The 20,414-nt window shown below is 39.9% G+C and overlaps 1 protein-coding gene across 10 annotated transcripts in view; it reads left to right on the top strand.

Moving 5' to 3' along the window:
• The window catches only part of ryr3 (ryanodine receptor 3), a 347,517-nt gene that overhangs the window by 26,913 nt on the left and 300,190 nt on the right, over window positions 1-20,414 (top strand). For all 10 annotated transcript variants that reach the window (XM_043697981.1, XM_043697979.1, XM_043697973.1 and 7 more), the window contains exon 2: window positions 17,372-17,491. In XM_043697981.1, the coding sequence (XP_043553916.1) occupies window positions 17,372-17,491 (120 nt within the window). The remainder of the gene's footprint in view (window positions 1-17,371; window positions 17,492-20,414) is intronic.

The raw sequence follows: 20,414 nt of genomic DNA, 5'->3' as shown, positions 1-20,414 counted from the left end.
GATATTGCCAGGGTTTGAGGATTTGAGCTACAGGGAGAGGCTGAACAGGCTGGATCTGTTTTCCCTGGAGCGTCGGAGACTGAGGGGTGATGTTATAGAGGTTTATAAACTCATGAGTGGCATGGATAGGATAAATAGACAAAGTATTTTCCCTGGGTTGGGGGAGTCCAGAACTAGAGGGCATACGTTTAGGATGAGAGGGGAAAGATATAAAAGAGACCTAAGGGGCAACCTTTTCACACAGAGGGTGGTACGTGTATGGAATGAGCTGCCAGAGGAAGTGGTGGAGGCTAGTATAATTGCAACATTTAAAAGGCATCTGGATCGGTATATGAATAGGAAGGGTTTGGAGGGATATGGGCCAGGTACTGGCAGAAGGGACTAGATTGGTTTGAGATATCTGGTTGGCATGGATGAGTTGGATCAAAGGGTCTGTTTCCGTGCTGTACATCACTATGACTCTATGCAGTTTAGAGGAGACAAGGGTGTTTTTAATTAAAGCTTAGAAGATCCCGTTGGCCTTGACAAAGTAAAAGTGGAAATGATGTTGATTCTTGTAGATTATTCCCTAACCAGGAGACTGAATTTTTAAAGTAGGTGTTCTGGGACTGAGATGAGGTGTTGGATTCTTTGTTGGATTCTGTAGTATTGGAACACTGTGCCTCAGCAGGCAGTGGAGCTGGCATCATTAAATATCTGTCACATTGCAGTAGATGAATTATTTTCATAGAATAGAATCCCTACAGTGTGGAAACAGGCCCTTCAGCTCAACAAGTCCACACTGACCTTCCAAAGGGCAACCATTCCCCCTGTATTTACCCCTGACTAATGCACCTAACCTACTATGGGTAATTTAGCATGGCCAATCCACCTAACATGCACCTCTTGGATTCTGGGAGGACACCGGAGCACCCGGAGGAAACCTGGGCAGACACAGGGAGAACTTTTGTTGATGGGCAAGAAATTCAAAATGATTGGAGACGGAATGGAATGTGGAGTTGAAAACGCAAACAGATCTGTCATGATCTTATTGAATGATGGTAAAGATTTGAAGGGCCAAATGGTCTATTCCTATTCCTAATTGGTATGAACAAAGTTGTGAGCTGTACGTAACATTTTTTGATCTGTTCTCTTGTTAATCATAAGCTAATTTTGCATTAAGACTTTTTTAAAAAAAGTTTGGATTCTGGGAAACTTGTTTCCAGCTTTTGAATTCATAAATTGCCTTCTTTATCCTTAGCACACTGAGTTGATTTGCCAATATCTAAAAGAGCTAAGGCTCAAATCGTATTGTATTTTAACACCATGAGTAAAATGCCCAAGATCAACATTGTCTGTAGAGGTGTCAGATACCTAAGAATTGTGTTACATGAAGTCCTTCCTATGCACTCAGTAAGTACTTCTGTCATTAGCCTTAACTGTTTAGTAAAACAAATGATTTGTTTCTTTGTCGCTGCTTGTGCTCTGCATATATTGCACTAATTATCAGTTGGCAATGGATAAAGTGATGGTAGGTTCTAGATAAAGTTAGGAAATTGTGGTTATAGCCCTTTCATTCATTTAATTATTCATTTTGTTTAGTGCTCTAAATAATTGACAGAAGGTGAATCAGTCACACTAGTTTAAGTCTTAGTGGATTCACCTGAGAAGACAAACAAAACATTATGTACTAAAATTTTGGTTCGTTGCCTAGTTGACAGTTTTATGAATGCTGCATTTTTCTTTAAGAAGCTATTCCTAATTAATGATTTGGAGATGCCGGTGTTGGACTGGGGTGTACAAAGTTAAAATTAATGTGTATTACTTAAGTAGACATGAATGAAATTAATTTCATATTTCCTGAAGATAATTGTGCCGAAGGTATTTTGAAGTTAAATCTTAATCTGAAACCATGTGAAGATGAAAGACACAAGTTAATATTTTAGTCCTCTCGGGTTACTGTTAATGGGACTCTCTGACCAGCACTCACTGGCATCTCATTGCATCTGTTTCTAAGTGCCCACTCATTTGTCACTGCAAGAAATATTTACAGTAAAGGGAAAGAATATTGCTCATTTATTTATATAATCTTACAAGGTTTACTGTGGCTATTTAAAATCAGTTAGAAACGATTACATTTATATTTACATGCTTGCAAACCTCCAGGGGATAAAATAGGTTGTTTTTTTTTATGTTCTATGACTAATTAGTGAAGCAGACTCTGCTTAAGTTGTCAAAAACCCGTTCCCAGCCTGCAGTTTAGATCTAGCCTAATATGTGGGTGATGCAGGCTCCTTGCTCTAAATATAGCCTCTCCTCAATTGCTGGTGTTCATGTTTCAAAAAATAAGCCCCAATTATTTGCAAGATCAGTTTACAGAAAATTGACTGAGTTCAGAACGCAAACAAAGTATATCTTGGGATCTGACACATAATCAAAATCAAAGGAATGCGCACTTTTGAAATGTTCCCTTTGTCAGTCCTGGAGAGAAGTCATATTGGACTTGAAACATAGACTATGTTTCTCTCTCCATAGATGTTGTTAGATCTGCTGAGTTTCTCCAACATTGCTGTTTTATTTCAAAGTTCTAGCATCTGTAATATTTTGCTGTTATTTATGTGATGGCGTTTGAGCTTATATTCATCTCTTATGCACCCTATATTTGAAGCTGCCTCCTTCTCCGAGGTTGGTAACCTGCTGAAATTTTGGCCAAGGTGCTTTGAAGCAAATTTAATTGATAGAAATAGAGCTGCCCTGATTGTGACCTTACAGCTGATGTACTCATACATGGGACTGAATTCAGCCATCAGAAAATGTTAACTTTGAAGAAAATGCAAGCACTGCGAACATTATAAGATTGGTAAATAATTACAGCGATTCAATACTACCTTATAAAAGGAAAGTTGTTTGACAATGATCTTAGCTACTTAAAGTGTGTAAATAGTAAGGTAGATGCGGGACCATCAGTAGATGAAGTATGTTTTGATTGCTGTTATGCATTCGATGATATGCAGTCCACAATATTGTAATAGAATTAGAACTTGTGGGTTTGAGTTATATTAGCATGGATTAAGGATTGCTTCAAAAATGGTGGAAAGCAGAGTAATTAGTATGTCATTTTCATGATAGCAGTAAATAACCAATTAAATGATTCAACAATCAGTACAAAGGCCTTCAATTTAGATTTTTTTTAGATTACTTACAGTGTGGAAACAGGCCCTTCGGCCCAACAAGTCCACACCGACCCGCCAAAGCCCAACCCACCCAGACCCATTCCCCTACATTTACCCCTTCACCTAACACTACGGGCAATTTAGCATGGCCAATTCACCTAATCTGCATATTTTTGGACTGTGGGAGGAAACCGGAGCACCCAGAGGAAACACATGCAGACATGGGGAGAATGTGCAAACTCCACGCAGAGAGTAACCTGAGGTGGGAATTGAACCCGGGTCTCTGGTGCTGTGAGGCAGCAGTGCTTACCACTGTGCCGCCCACAATCTATATCAATGATTTAGATGTAGGGACCAAATTTGATAATGATGCAATGTTAAATGAGAAAGTAAGTCATGACAATAACAAAGAAAAACTACAAAGGGAGATGGACTGGTTAAGTGATTGAGAGAGAAAGTGACAAGATAATGTGGGAAAGTGTAAAAGTATCCACTTCAGAAAGAGATGGAAAAGCAGAATACTTTATAAATGGTGAATGTTATGATTCGGAAGGAAATTCTACACAAATCACAGCAAAGCAAATGACATGTTAGCCTTTATTGCAAGAGAGTTGTAATACACAAATAAAGAATTATTTTAACATTGTGTAACACTTTGCTGAGAACACATCAGGAATACCGTATACAATTTTGGTCTCCTTATTTTATGCCTTGGAGAGAATAAAAGTTTGGTAGATTGATACCTGGCATGAAGACTGATGTATGTGGAGCGATCAAGCAGAATGACCTATAGTCCCAGGAATTTAAAAGATTGAGAAGCGATATCATTGAAATGTATAAGATTCTTAATGGCATAACCGATTAGATGGTGAAAGGTTTTTCTGCTTTGGCTAGAATAAGGAATCAAAGTATCAGAATATGATTTGACCAATTAACTGTAGGATGACAAGCAACAGATTTCTGCAAATCAATGAAGTTGTATGCACAGAGCAATTGTCATCATCAAACTCCTGCACTGTCATGAGACTTTGACTCTGGATCTGCAAAACAGAGCACAGTAGAGAAATTCCATTCACATGCCACAGGCACATGTTTTAGATTCAATGGAAGGACCATTGTTCAAATGATAGTATCTTTGAAACCAGCTCTTCAAGCAAAGCTCCTGCAAAATCAGTTACAGAGAACTGGACACTGTTTCCAAATGGCCAAGTCGTGTTGATGCCCAGAGCTCCTGATTTCTCAGCTCTCAGCTGGCCAACTTTCTAAGGGAAATCAAAGAGAGCTCCTCAAGGACTCTCCAAAACTCCCCTTGAGGTACATTAGTAACAGAGAGGAGCTTGCTATTAATCATTCAAAGTGTTGCAAATTGTCTAACAAGCTGCATCACACTTTGAGCCGTAATTACTTGTGCGGCAACAGAGTACATAAGTAAAGGTAGCAACTCCTGCATTCTGGATCTCAGTATCTTGTAGGGTATCTTGCCTTGTGTGTCCAAATATCTGTCGGCTGGGATTCAACCTGGTCATATGAAGACTCACGGCAGATGATTGCAACCCTGAATAGACATTGTCCTTGAATTGAGGGACTGCTGATGATGATGACGAGGAGAAATTTCTTCACTTGCATATTTAAACAATCCCCGATAGCCCTGGTACAAATGGACAGTTGCAATTGGAAATATTGTTTAACTCTCCATTGTCTCTGACCTCTGCCTCCTGTACTGTTCTGGTGAAACTCAATGGAATTTGAAATCCTTGAATTTGAGTTTGAAATCACAACCTTACAGACTCAATATTAAGTTCAACAGATTGTAACTACTGTCATTTTTTTGGACTGCTATTGACTCAGCTATCAAACTTGACACCACCTTGACACCCATATTGTTGTTTCTTGCTCCACAATTACCTTTCGCTTTGTGCCATCGTGCCTTTAGTGCTTTAACCTCTCCTGCCTTTGACTTCATCACAGACCTTCCCATTGGTTACATCTTCCCCAGCCTGCCCTTGCCCTGCACCTGTACGCTTACAACCTGTTACATCTCTAACTTTTTCCGGTTTGTATTTCAGTTTGATATCCTTTTAATTATCACTCTGCTTCTCTCTCCATATATGTTACAACATAAGGAGAAGGAGCAGGAGTATACAATTCAGCTCATCAAGTCTGCTCTGTCCGCTTAATACAATCACCAGTGATCTCATCTCAGCCTCAATTCTAGATCCCTGCGTTCCCCACTATAACTCTTGAACCCATTGCTACTTAATCATTTTTATCTCCCCCTTTAAAGTTACTCAATGTTCTAAAATCCACTACACTGAGGGAATGAATTCCATAGACTCATGACCCTTTGAGAGAAATAATTTCTCTTCATCGCTGTTTTAAATCTGCTGCCCGTCATTCTAAAGCTATCATCTCTCATTCTAGAGGGCCCCACATGAGGAAACATCCTCTCTAACAAAAATGGAAATTGCTGGAGAAGATCAGAAGGTCTGAGAGCATAGAGGTTTGCAACATAACAATAGACCCTTCCGTCCAACTCATCCATGCTGACAACCTATCCTATGTAAATCTAGTTCCATTTGCCAGCATCGACCGGTATCTCTCTAAACCCTTCCTATTCATATACTCAATCTGATGCCTTTTAAATGTTGTAATTGTACTAGCCTCCACCACTTCCTCTGGCAGCTCATTCCATACATGCACCACCCTCTGGGTGAAAATGTTGACCTTTAGCTCCCTTATATGTCTTTTCCCTCTCACCTTAGATCTATGCCCTCTAGTTCTGGACTCCCCCAACCCAGGGAAAAGACCTTGTCTATTTATCCTATCCACGTACCTCGTGATTTTATAAACCTCTATCAGGTCACCCTTCAGCTTCCGATGCTCCAGGGAAACAGCCCCAGCATATTCAGCCTCTTCCTGTAGCTCAAACCCTCCCATCCTGGCAACATCCTTGTAAATCTTTTCTGAATCCTTTCAAATTTCACAACATTCTTCCTGTAGGAGGGACCAGGACTGTAAGTAATACTCCAAATGTCCTGTACAGCAGGGACATGACTTTCAAACTCCTTTACCTATTGCACTGACCAATAAAGGTAAGCACACTAAACACCTTCTTCACTAACCTATGTACCTCCTATTTCACTTTCAGATAACCATGAATTTGTCCTCCAAGGTCTCATTGTTCAGCCACACTCGCCAGGACTTACCATTAAGTGTTTAAGTCCTTTCCTGATTTGCCTTTCCAAAATGCAGCACCTAGCATTTATCTAAATTAAACTCCATCTGCCACTGCTTAGCCCATTGGCCCATCTGATCAAAATCCCGTTGTAATCTGAGGTAACTTCCTCGCTCTCCGCTACAGCCCCAATTTTGATGTCATCTGCTAACTTACTAACTATACCTCCTATGTTCAAATCCAAACCATTTATATAAATGACAAAAAGCAGTGAACCCAGCACCGATTCTTTTGGCACACAACTAATCACAGGTCTCCAGTCTGAAAAGCAAGCCTTCACCACTACCCTCTGCCATCTACCTTTGAGGTACTTCTGTATCTAAATGCCTAGTTTTTCTGTATTCCACTAGATCTAACCTTGCTAACCAGTCTATCATGAAGAACCTTGTCGAAAGCCTTACTGAAGTCCATATAGATCACATCCACCGCTCTGCCCTTATCAATCCTCTTTGTTACTTCTCCAAAAAACTCAATCAAGTTAGTGAGACATAATTTCCTACGCACAAAGCCATGCTGACTATTCCTAATCAGTCCTTGCCTGTCCAAATACATGAAAACCCTGTCTCTCAGGATTCCCTCCAAAAACTTGCCCACCACTGATGTCAGGCTCACCGGTCTATAGTACTCTGGCTTTTCCTTACCATCCTTCTTAAATAGTGGCACCAGGTTAGCCAATCTCCAGTCTTCTGGCACCTCACCTGTGACTGTTGATGATATAAATATCTCCGCAAAGTCCATAGCAATTACTTCCCTAGCTTCCCACAGAGTTCTAGGGTGCACCTGATCAGGTCCTGGGGATTTATCCACCTTTTTGTGTTTTAAGATATTCAGCACTTCCTTCTTTGTAATATGGACGTTTGTCAAGATGTCGCTATTTATTTCCCCACGTTCTCTATCTTCCATGTCCTTCTCTACAGTAAACACTGATGGAAAATACTCATTTTGTATCTCCCCCATCTCCTGCAGTTCCATACATAGGTTGGCTTGCTGATCTTTGAGGGGCCCTATTCTCTCCCTAGTTACCCTTTTGTCCTTAATATATTTATAGAATCCCTTTGGATTCTAGGGCCCCTTAACAGTATTTGCCAAAACTATTTCATCTCCCCTTTTTGCTGTCCTAATTTCATTCTCAAGTATACTCCTATTGCCTTTATACTCTTCTGGCGATTCACTCGATCTCTGCTGTCTATACCTTAATTTCTCTTCATCATTCAGCATTCCCTACACCTACCAGCCTTTCCTTTCACCCTAACAGGAACATACTGTCTCTGGACTCTCATGTCATTTTTGAAGGCATCCCATTTTTCAGCCATCCCTTTATCTGTGAAAATCTGCCCTCAATCAATTTTTGAAAGTTCTTGCCTAATACCTTGAAAATTGGCCTTCCTCCAATTTAGAACTTTAGCTTTTAGATTCGATCTATTCTTTTCCATCACTATTTTAAAATTAATAGAATTATGGTCACTGTCCCCAAGAGTAGGTCAAGTTTGGGACCTTCCCAATAGGTAGATCCACATACTTAATCAGAAATTTTTCTTGTACACACTTAACAAATTCCTCTCCATCCAAGCCCTTAAAACTATGGAAGTCCCCAAGTGTATGTTTGGAAAGTTAAAATCCCCTTCCATAATCACACTATTATTCTTACAGATAACTGAGGTCTCCCTAGAAATGTTTTTCTCAATTTCCTGCTAACTGCTGGGGACTCTCAATTGAGTGGTAGTACAATGCCAGTAAGGTGATCATTCCTTTCGTATTTCTCATTTCCACCCAAATGACTTCCCTGGATGTATTTCCAGGGATGTCCTTCCTAAATACAGCTGTAATGTTATCCTTAATCAAAAATGCCATTCCACCTCCTCTCTTTCCCCCCTTTCTATCCTTCCTATAGCATGTATATCCTTTAACATTAAGCTGCCAGTCCTGTCCATCCCTGAGCCATGTCTCTGTATTGCTATGATATCCCAGCCCCATGTTCCTAACCATGACCTGGGCGGCATGGTGGCACAGTGGTTAGCACTGCTGCCTCACAGCGCCAGAGACCCGGGTTCAATTCCCGCCTCAGGCGACTGACTGTGTAGAGTTTGCAAGTTCTCCCCGTGTCTGCGTGGGTTTCCTCCAGGTGGTCCGGTTTCCTCCCACAGTCCAAAGATGTGGCAGGTCAGGTGAATTGGCCATGCTAAATTGCCCGTAGTGTTAGGTGAAGGGGTAAATGTAGGGGTATGGGTGGGTTACGCTTCGGCGGGTCGGTGTGGACTTGTTGGGCCGAAGGGCCTATTTCCACACTGTAATGTAATCTAATCTAATCTTAATCAGCCTTACCTGTTCGGCCTCTTGTTTTGAAATAATTGCTCTTTAATTTATCAGTCCTATTGCCTTCTCTACTTTGTTCCTGTCTGCCCTGCCTGTTTGACTTGCTTCTTTTCCCATCTGAGACTGATCTCTTTCCTGATTATCTCCCTGGGTCCTACCCCCCAACACCTTACTAATTTAAATCCTTCCAAGCAGCTCTTGCAAATCTCCCCACAGTATATTAGTCCCCTTCTGGTGCAGATGCAATCCTTCCTTCTTATACAGGTCTCATCTACCCCAAAAGAAATTCCAGTGATCCAAAACTGTGAAACCTACTCCCCTGCACCAGCTCCTCAGCCATGAATTCATCTGTTCTATCCTCCTATTCCTACCCTCACTCCCTTATGGCAATGGGAGTAATCCAGATATTACTACCCTCGAGGACTTCCTTTTAAAATTCTTGCCTAACTTTCTATATTCTCTTCTCAGAATCACATCCTTTTCTCCTCCTATGTCGTTAGTGCCAATGGTCCCTCTCCCCTTTGACAATATTCTGCACTCTCTCTGATATATCTTTGATCCTGGTTCCAGGAAGGTAACACACCAATCTGACGTCTCACTGTCAGCTGCAGAAACGTTTGTCTGTGCCTCTGACTAGAGAGTCCCTTACCATAATTGATTGTGTACCTAATGTAGAGCCAGTCTCAGTACCAGAAACCTGGCTGTCAGCGCTGCATTCCCCTGAGAGTCCATCACCCCCTACATTTTCCAAAATAGCATACTTGTTTGAGATGGGGCCAGCCACAGGAGACTCCTGCACTACCTATCTCTCTCTCCTACCTTTTCCTGGTGGTCATCCATCTACCTGACTGTATCTTCGCTTTATCTCACTCCCTGCAGCTGCCGTCCATCACACCCTGTAGTTCCTGTACATTCCTCATTGCCTCGAACTGCCGCTCCAACTCCGCTCCTCAAACTACGATCCGATAGGATTCGCGATGAAACACACTTCCTATAGACACAATCATCAGTAACATTGAAACTCTCCCTAATCTCCCACATCCAATGGGAAGAGCACACCACTCTACTAAAGGCTATCTCTGTACCTTAAAAATCTACAGACATGAAAGTAGCAAGCTTTACTGCTGTAAAAACACTGCATCAGGCTAGCTGTGTAACTATGTTTTTATATTTTTAAAGCTTAATCAAGAGACAGATATCAATAGCAACACATAAATTAAAACAAAACTCTACTCACTATTGTAGATCTGTGGAAAGAAGGCAGGGTTACGTTTCTGGTCCAGTAATCCTTCCTTTGCTAGGAAAAAGTAGTATTTGTGCTGAAGGTGGGGTGGAGAATTGGGGAGGACTAAACGATAGGTGGAGATGGAACCCAGAGAGACTGAAAAACAGTTGGACAGGCAAGGTCATCTTGGGAATTTGAATAGCTGCTATTGGGGCAATTACAATGCCTTAGGTGTGATAAGAGTCTATGTGATGACAAGGCCTGGTGTTTGGGGTTAGGGTAAAGACATGGCAGAAGGTGCTCAGGCCCTAAAACTATTGAACTTAATATTGAGTTCTGAAGACTGCAGGGTCCCCAAGTGGAAAATGAGATGTTGTTCATTCTGCTTGCGCTAAGCTTTGCTGGAGCACTGTGGACACAGCCATGGTCGATCATGGTCTAGGGGGACAGGAAGAGGTATTAGAGCTGGAGTTCAGCCTCCATAATATAGAACCCAGTTCGCAGACAACAGCAGTTCCATCCTTGTCAGTAGATGTGGTTACAAAGTAAGGACTGGATCTGAGAGCTCTGAATGCAGTCAGCTCAAAGAAAGACAGAGGGTGGAATTGGTGGTGCTGGTTGGGAAGGGCGAGGTGTGCACAGGAGCAGAGAAACCTCGGCTGTAAACGGCTAGAGAGAGGGATCCAGATGCAGGACATCCTTTCTAATATCCTGTGTCCATCTTCTTTGTCAAGCCCCTTTAGCATCTTATACACATCCCTTAGATCTCCACTCATTCTTCTGAACTCCAGAGAGTATAGGCCTAAACTGGTGAATCTGTCTTCATAAGACAAACCTTTCATCTCTGGAATCAATCTAATGAACCAACTCTGAACTGCCTTCATTGGAATTATATTCCTTCTCTAGGAAGGGACTAAAATTGTATGCAGTATTCCAAGAGTGGTCTCACGTTTCCTGACATGTTGAGTGTTTCCAGCATATTGTATTTTTATTTCAGATTTCCAGCTTCTGCAGTGTTCAGCTTTCGTAAAAGTTCATTCGTTCAACATAACGTTTACAAATTCAATCAGGTGGGACTTAAGAGAAATAATTTTCCATGTTTAAAAGACAATTTGTTGGTGTTAAAACCATGAGAAATAGGATAAAGGGAAGGCCACAAGGATCCTTCTGTCTTCTCTGTCATTCAATAAAATCATAGCTGAGCTTTCACTTTGATTTCTTCCTGCCTGATCTCCCATATTCATTGATTCTCTTAATACCTAAATATCCCAGTCTTGGGTATACTGAAGATGATGGTTCACTGATCCAGGAACAGAGAATTTCAAAGCCATCTTGACCAGAAACTGAATGAGAATCACCATCTAAATACAATGGGTACGAGAGTAGGCCAGATGCTAGGAACCTTCAATGAGCAACTCGCCTCCTGACTTTGAAAAACCTGTCACCATCTGCAAGGCACAAGTCAGGAGTGTGATGGAATATTCCCCCACACGCATGATTGCGTGCAGCTCCAACAACACTCAAGAAGCTTGACACCATCCATGAGAAAACATCCATGTTGACTGACACCGCATTCATGCCATCCACCACTGGCACACAGTAGTAACAGCGGTATATACTACCTACAATCTGCACTGTAGATGTTTACTGAGGCTCCTTAGAGACAGTGCTTGTTAAACCCATAACCACTATCACTAGAAGGAAAGGGCTGCAGATACATGGGGAACACCACCACCTGCAAGTTCGCCTCCAAACTATTAAGTATCCTGACTTGGAAGATCAAGTCAATTGTAGCTGTTCAAGTAAGCAGCTCACTATCTTCTTGACAGTAACTGGGAACAAACAATAAGTGCTGGCCTCACCAGCAATTCCCACATCCCATGAAAAAGGAACAAAAAAAATTTAAGCCTCTAACTGAAGAATTTTTGCACATCTCCATATTAAATAGTTAATCATGAATTCTGAGACTATTTTCCTAATGGTCAATTCTCCAACCTAGGAAAACAACCTCTCTGCATCTCCCCTGTCAAACTGTATAAAAATTGTATATATTTCAATGAGAGTGTCCCTAATTTCTGAGCACGATGTCCATCCTATTTCTTGTAACTGCAGTGATATCCAAGGTGATACTTTGATCACACCAAATGGACTAGGAGTGCTTCTGAAAGAAAGCAATAGGTTTGGCAATCTTTTTTGTATGTCTCTTGTTCAGGTTTCTCCCTTTTCTGGGAATTTATATCCCTTTAGAATTCAGTGTGATATGTTTAAGATGTAATTAACATTACATGTCAAGTTTTATTTGTTATCGGTATGTGGGTAAAAGCTGTGATTATCTGTGATGCCTGTTATTAAATTAAAGTAACTTAATTTGAACAGAGTTGTGAGAGCTTACATAGTGTGGACTCACGTGTAAGGGAAGGATACCTGTTCCCTTAATATGTAATGGAACTGCTGCGTACTAGTCAGGTGCTAGGAGTTGTTTGATTCCACAAGTTCAGTTTCCCAATTTGCCACTACTGTAAGGGCTGCAAGTTTTTATTTTTGTTTTTTGACTGTGACACTAGCAAAGCTGGTTTTGTTGCCCTTGCTCTGTGAAGCTGACATTGCTCTGACCCTTGCAGCAAGAGGATGTTTGCAATGGAATTCCAGGATTTTAATCCAGTGACAAAATAAAGTAATATTTATCCAAATAGCACACCAAAGGAAAAATTGAAGTTAATAGTATTTCTATGATCTTGCTAATTTTGTCCTTCTATGAGGTAGATGAAGTCCAGCTGGAAAGTATAGTTGAAGCAAATATTTGGTGAATTGCTGTAGTAATATACTGCTGCATTATATACTGCTACTATAGTGCACTGATAGAAGTGGGAGGAAATTCAGCTTCATGGTATGCACTGAATCTAATAGAATGCTCTATCCTGAACGAACGTGTAATGGCTGAATCAATTCAGGCAAGTTGTGAGCATTCCATTACTTGACTAACTTATTATCGGAGAGGTTTTGAGAGGTCAGATGCACTAATTATGTAATGTTGAGATTTTTATTTTTTGTCTCTAGATTGGTATGGCTGATCCATTGTAACTTTGGGTTAGTGGTGATCTCTAGAATGTTGATGAGTGGCTTCCTTTGTTAGAGATGGTAAGAGAATCAGCAGAAGAATCAGAGGGGAGTTTTGATTTACCTGGAATGTAATGTCTGACATGATGGTGGAAATCCAGTTCGGTCATGTATATGCTTGAAAAAGAAAAATAATACAGTGCTGTTATATAGCATAATAGAGGTGAAAGAGTTAAGATTGAAGGTGCATTAGCTCCACCAATCTGTTGGCAGCATACATTCTTTGGATAGAAAAACAGTATTGCATGATGTCTTGATGGAGACAGCTATGGCAGACCTGGTTCCTTTTTATAGTTGTAATCATATCTAATTACTTAAAGTGATGATTTGGAGGTGCGGGGTTGGACTGGGGTAAACTACACGTGATGAAGGGGCTACGTTCCGAAAGCTTGTGATTTCAAAAAAACTTCATTGGGCTGTAACCTGGTGTTGTGTAACTTAAAGTGAAGTATACCTATTGCTATCATGTATAAAATGTCACACTAGCAAGTCAAGTGCATGTTTTTGTTAAGACTCATCAGTAATGGTTCCTCTGTCATTGATTATTAAACAAGCTTTTAGACTCAACATTGAAAGAGGATGTGTGGCAAACTATCCCAACTATCAGTTGCAAGTGTTTGGTACTCATAGAGTTAAGAGGGAAGAGTAGTGAAATGATGTGAGCATAATGGGCAAAATAGCCCCTAATGAGTGCACCCGATGTGGCTCCTCTATATTCGGGAGACAGGCCGCCTACTTGCGGAACGTTTCAGAGAACACCTCTGGAACACCCGGACCAACCAACCCAACCACCCTGTGGCTTAACACTTCAACTCCCCCTCTCACTCCACCAAGGACATGCAGGTCCTTGGACTCCTCCATCGCCAGACCATAGCAACACGATGGCTGGAGGAAGAGCGTCTCATCTTCCGCCTAGGAACCCTCCAACCACAAGGGATGAACTCCGATTTCTCCAGTTTCCTCATTTCCCCTCCCCCCACCTTGTCTCAGTCAAATCCCTCGAACTCAGCACCGCCTTCCTAAACTGCAATCTTCTTCCTGACCTCTCCGCCCCCACCCCACTCCGGCCTATCACCCTCACCTTGACTCCTTCCACCTATCACATTTCCAACGCCCCTCCCCAAGTCCCTCCTCCCTACCTTTTATCTTAGCCTGCTGGACACACTTTCCTCATTCCTGAAGAAGGGCTTATGCCCGAAACGTCAATTCTCCTGTTCCTTGGATGCTGCCTGACCTGCTGCGCTTTTCCAGCAACACATTTTCAGCTCTGATCTCCAGCATCTGCAGTCCTCACTTTCTCCTCCTAATGAGTGCTCTCTGATACAGCGATTATGTGGTCATTGCCTAACACTCAAGTGGCATAAATGTTCCCTACATTTACAAGGCAAAACAAGATAGTGTCTAGGCCCAGTGGTGGCTGGCATAAATTTTGTTATCAAAGAAGGGGATATAAATGAAGATTGTGAACTTTGCAATTGTAGCTGTATGAATTATAAATCCACACCTGACATTATGGTAGCAGGATTGTCAATGATAGCATTGCTAAAGGTAATACTCCCTTGAATTTCTGCAACAATACTTTAGGGATGATCATTCTTTTGGATCTTTATGGCACCAACTGCAGAAATAATACTTTGGATTATTTATGACTTTAGCCACTGGGAAGTTATCTTTTAACCCCCACTGTCTTCCTAATCTCTCAAGATCTTTGGGCTAAGCTCTGTTAAAAGCTGCATTGATATTAGTAGCTTTACTCTTGCTTCTTTGGTGAGCAGTCTTTCTGACTATTTCTCAGTGAAAACTATTTCAATGTCTAGCGTTGAGTGGTTCTGACAAACTGAGAGATAGTGGGCAATTTATTGATGGATAGATGTTACTTGGCATACTGATGTCTCCTTGACGATTGTAAGGAGTTTGTGAGAATTTTACACTTTGAAAAATATTGAGTTAAACTCACTACACAGTCAGGGTTTCATTGCATGAGATATTGAATTTCAGTCAGAGTTTTAAGAGGGAATATGGCACGATTAAACATAAAGCCATATGATGTAAAAAGAGCTGGTGTAGATCAGGCAGGACAGCTACCATGTTTAGACTACTTCTTGATCCTTGGGTCTGAGTATCAATTGTCTGATGTGGAAACAATTCCACACTTTTATCATTTTTTGCATATAAAAGAGTTTTCTAATATCAATAAAGGTCTAGGTACCTATTCAAAATTTCAGGACCCAACTGTAATAAAACATTTCAATAGGTGAAACCCTTTACTGCATCATTAGTCCAAGTATTCCCTATTTTGTTGTGTTAATTTTTTTTAAAAATGCCTCTTGGGCTGATATAGAGATGCAGTGCTGTGAAAAGTTTCTGTAACAAAAACAAATCCATGGGTTTCACAAGCTTTATTTATAAAAAAATACAAAAATACATCAATGTCTTGTTTATTGCATAAATTAAAACAATGTTGCTGTTCAGTCACTTAAAATAAGATTTCAGTTGCAATGAAATGTTTTTGTTCTTTCTGTTCAAATATGGTTAAATTGCTTGTTTAACAAGCTAGATGTCAACTCAGAATTTGCAGTTGTTATAGAAAACTGGAGCATAGGGCTGCACAAATTATTCTTAGTTACACCCTAACATTTGGAGTATTCATCACCACAGTATGAAGTCATTGTATTTACTCAAAGACACAGCTATGTTTTGAATTGGTTCGGCTTTGTAATTTAAAGAATTTAACAGCTTACTGGTGTACACACTGCATATTACTTTGGAATTAGGTTCTGTAGTGAGTCGTTTAGCTATTCTGACCTTTTTAAAATGTATCAGTTGGAACAACATTAAATTACTGGAAGATGAGGCTACACACTTCCAGACAGACACACGAATGGCTTCACTGGTGCCACCTAATCTTGGTAAAGATCTGTGGAGTTGGTAAGCTAAGAGAAGCCAGCTGTTAACAAAAGGCATGATCTTACAAAATGATTGGCCTGTCAAAAGAATCACAGGACAGTAGGAAGTGATTCCTCTAAGATGACCATTTTTTTAAAGAAATCAATCACTAATAGGGCAAATATTATTAGCCATTCTAAAATTAACTGTGGATTTTTCATGCACTGTTCGTGCACTACTAAGACCAATTAAACATTGGGATGTAATGACTAATAAGAACTAATAGGCCTGAAGTTTAAGTGGTTCAGTGCACAAGATAGGAAGACTGAATACAGGAGAAGTTCAGCTTGCAGAACAGAACAAGAGACCTGTGCTTAGTCAATCAGTGTCTTGAACTGGTGTCCTGAACTGAAAAATTACTGCTTTTATTAAGTATTATTTCTGTTTTACTTTCTGATAAACTTTAATGCTTATGAAAACATATTTATATTGGAAGGGGTCTTTGTAACTAATAATGACCAGTAATCTTTTATATTGACTCTCTCAAAAGTCAATCTGTAATTATCATTGACTTGGTTTTCACAATTAAAAGTGCAGCCCAAAATATTACACAAAGGTGAACAAAAATAGTGCCAAGTGCAAGGGGAGCTATTGCAAAACTTGAAGTTATTGAGTCTGAAAGTAAATTATTTAGACATACAAAATATTAAATGGCGTAAAGAAGATAAACGGAGAAGTTTTGGGAAAGTTCTTTGTTCGGTCATCAGATTATGTTGCAGATGATAAATATAGCGCAAAATGATATGGCAAATACGCAACAATCTCACCAGTTATTATCCTTTTGAAATTCGTATTTTTTAAAAGAAGCCAGTCCTCAAAAAAAGAAAAAAAGTTATTTGCTTTAGTGAACCATTCAAACACTCAGGTATAAAAACCTAAGGAGTAATTTTGACTGACTGATTATTGCCCAATCAGTCTCCCTTTCAGCAATGGTTCAGATGATGACTGTAGGAGGAAATGAGGAGATCCCTTGAGAACAACTGAGGGTGTTGAAGATTAGAGTTGCAATTGATTTTCATAGAAAAAAAAACCGAATGGCATTAATGATGCATTATATTTAGTTTAATTACTGAAATGAAATTCTATACCTGAACTGTAGAGCAATCAGCTTGGACTCGTAATGCTCAAATATGTAGGATAGTATCCTAAAAAACCTATATTGGAATATCGCTTACTTTGTATCATTTTCCAGCCTCATTATTTTGGTTACATATGATGCAAAACCAATAAAAAGGTTTATTTGAGGGCATCTTATATGGCTGTTCAGAAAGTTATTGAGGGCTACGTTGCAAATGATTTCTTGCGTGTAGTTCAAACACTTGTCAATCAAAATGTTAGCTAAATTAAGAGCTGTTCTTACCAGGCTCTGTTTCCTTTTCATAGGATGATGAAGTTGTACTTCAGTCTACTGCAACCATTCAAAAGGAACAACGTAAATTTTGCCTTTCAGCGGAAGGATTTGGCAGTCGTTTGTGCTTTCTTGAGCCCACTTCAGAAGCTAAGGTACTGTTTTAAATTCAAGATTTCAAAACACATGTTTCAATCTGTTACTTTTCAATGAGGACATGTTTTCCAAAGTACAGTTTGTTAAAAGCTATGTGTGTTAAAATGCACTCTGTAATTTGAATTTCTGTATTATCCAAGTTTATACAGGCAACTAAGTATGCTAAATCATGCAGATAAAACTTCAGTTTAGTATTAATTCATTCCAAGTCTTATTTCTATTATCTTTCTTTATCCTACTTAGACAAGCACCAAGTATTTACACACATTATCTTAATTCATTGCTGAAGCTTAAACCACATTAAATACAGAAAACATTTGGAGAATAAGGATCTTATCATGTAAAATATCTGCCCAATTTCAGAATTTGCATTTTTTTAAATTAAGTTTTCTTATTTCTTCCTTTTGTGAATAGTTTGACCCCACATTTTTCCATAAGTCAAAGTTCAAAATATCAAAAAGGGCTCCAAGGGCTCAGTAGAAAGCCTGATGTGGAACAAAGTTATAGGAAATATTATTTTAAATTATTATATTTGGAAATGACAAATTATTGGATTTTAAAATTCTCTGCAATTACCCAGGCTATTTTTTCAGGTCAAGTGGTTGTGTTCATTAAGTTCTCTTACTCACGTCAACATTAAAACATGAGTTATAATGCTTGAACAAGATATAACATTGTATGGGGAAGTTGGAATACTTGCTGATTTCCCTATGGCTTTTTCTGAGGCAAGGGAACCTAATGCAGAATGCAATTTCAGAGTTTTCACGCTAATTGAGGCACGTCTGAATCGTTACATTGCAGCCAGTTTCAGAGAGATGAGGGCAATGAATAGTTCTTGGTCAACCCCTTCTGAAATGCAATCGAATAGGTTGGGCTGTTATGTGACATCATTATAAAGAGATCATTTTAATTCTGCAATGACTATTTTTAAGTAATGAGTAGGGGAAAAAAGAAGGGCAATTTTAGAAAAGAAGAATTGGATTGGTTTGAGTGCTGACCAAGCATGCGAATGAGTTCACAGAAAAGGCATCATAGATCATCAGTCAATAACTAGAAGAAGCTATCAACTCTAATGTGCTGACAACTGGCAGATCAATAGAGTGGATCTGTCCTCTTTTTAAATGAATGTTGTGATGGTGAGTCTGGAACCATTCTCCTTACAGCAATTTGCACTAACTGTAATTAAAAGCTTCTCTGGTTGAGTTCATGTTCCTGGAAGTAACCAGATCAATGCTGTATGAAATACTAACTTCAGTACAAAACCTATTAACAAATACCACCTCATTGAGAATTTGTAAAAACAAAACAGATGTACATCTAATTACTTATTGTTGCTTTTGTTGGAGATACATTTGAATAGGACGCTTCTGAATAGCTGTCAGTGGAGAGATTTTGCCTTCAAAAATTAGAAAAATATAAAATTGACCTTTGCTGAAACACATCCAAGTTACCTTTTAAGGATGTTCTCTTGCTGTCATGTTTCCAACAAGCTAATTTGACAAGGCATTAAGTTACCAGCAGTGACTTGGGTCAGATATAAAGTTTACTCAACACAGCCATCTTCAGTAACTTAATCTCAGAAGCTCTGTTTTAATTCTTACATGGGATATGGGTGTCACTGGCAAGGCCATCTATTGTTATTCATTTCCTGATTACCCTTGAATTGAATGGCTTAAGGGCTGTTTCAGAGGCAGCTCCATTGTTACGGATCTGAAGGCTGTAGGTTAGGCCAGGTAAGAATGGTAGTTTTTATATTTCTGTTACTCGTTCATGAGATGTGCGCTTTGCTGAGCCGGAATTTGTTGCCCATCCCTAACTGCCCTTGAGTGGCATAATTCAGAGGGCAGCTGTGAGTCAACCACATTGTTGTGGGTCTGGAGTCATGTGTAGTTCAGATTGGGTAAGGATGATGGACTTCCTTCCCTTGTGGCTTTGTTAAAAAAAAATTACAATAATCAACAAAGTATAGTCACCATTAGATTAGCTTTTAGTTCAAATTTATTTTTGTATCAGGTTTTAATTTCACTTTACACTGTGGTGGTATTTGAGCCCCTGTCCCCAGAGCATTATCTGTGGTCCCTGAATGACCAGTCCAGTGATATTGTCATGACAACACTGCCTGCTTCTCTAAAACACATCAGTGAACCAGCTTGCTTACTAATTGATGGTAGTTTCATGGTTAACATTAATTAAACTGGCTTTAAATTCCAGATCTCTTTTTAAATAAGTATTGGAAGTTTTGCTACTGGCTGCCATGGTAGGAATTGAACCCATGTTTCACAGAGGGTTATCTTGGCCCTCTTAATTACCAATTGCTATTATGCTACTATCTCCCTGAGTGAAAAATCTACAATTCATGCTGACTTATCACTTGTTATATATTCCAGAATTTGTGGTTTTGGGTGCAATGAGGGAGTGTGTGGGGGCAACTGGGTGAAGAAATTATTTGTTGAATGATGCACAAATCCTAAAGTTTGTTTTTTTTTGAGTCTCACCTTTTAAATTGAGGGAAACTGACACTGTGTTGAAACCAGATAAAGATATAGAGCCATCCAGGTTCCCATCACAGAGTCATAGAGTCCTAGAGTCCTAGAGATGTACAGCATGGAAATATTCGGTCCAACCCGTCCATGCGACCAGATATCCCAACCCAGTCTAGTGCCACCTGCCAGGACCCGGCCCATAACCCTCCAAACCCTTCCTATTCATATACCAATCCAAATGCCTTTTAAATGTTGCAATTGTACCAGCCTCCACCACTTCCTCTGGCAGCTCGTTCCATACACGTACCACCCTCTGTGTGAAAAGGTTGGCCGTTAGGTCTCTTTTATATCTTTCCCCTCTCACCCTAAACCTATGCCCACTAGTTCTGGACTCCCCGACCCCAGGGAAAAGACTTTGTCTATTTATCCTATCCATGCC

The sequence above is a fragment of the Chiloscyllium plagiosum genome, chromosome 10, assembly GCF_004010195.1.
Source record: "Chiloscyllium plagiosum isolate BGI_BamShark_2017 chromosome 10, ASM401019v2, whole genome shotgun sequence".
Taxonomy (NCBI): domain Eukaryota; kingdom Metazoa; phylum Chordata; class Chondrichthyes; order Orectolobiformes; family Hemiscylliidae; genus Chiloscyllium; species Chiloscyllium plagiosum.
This window is presented reverse-complemented; position numbering and strand designations above follow the sequence as displayed.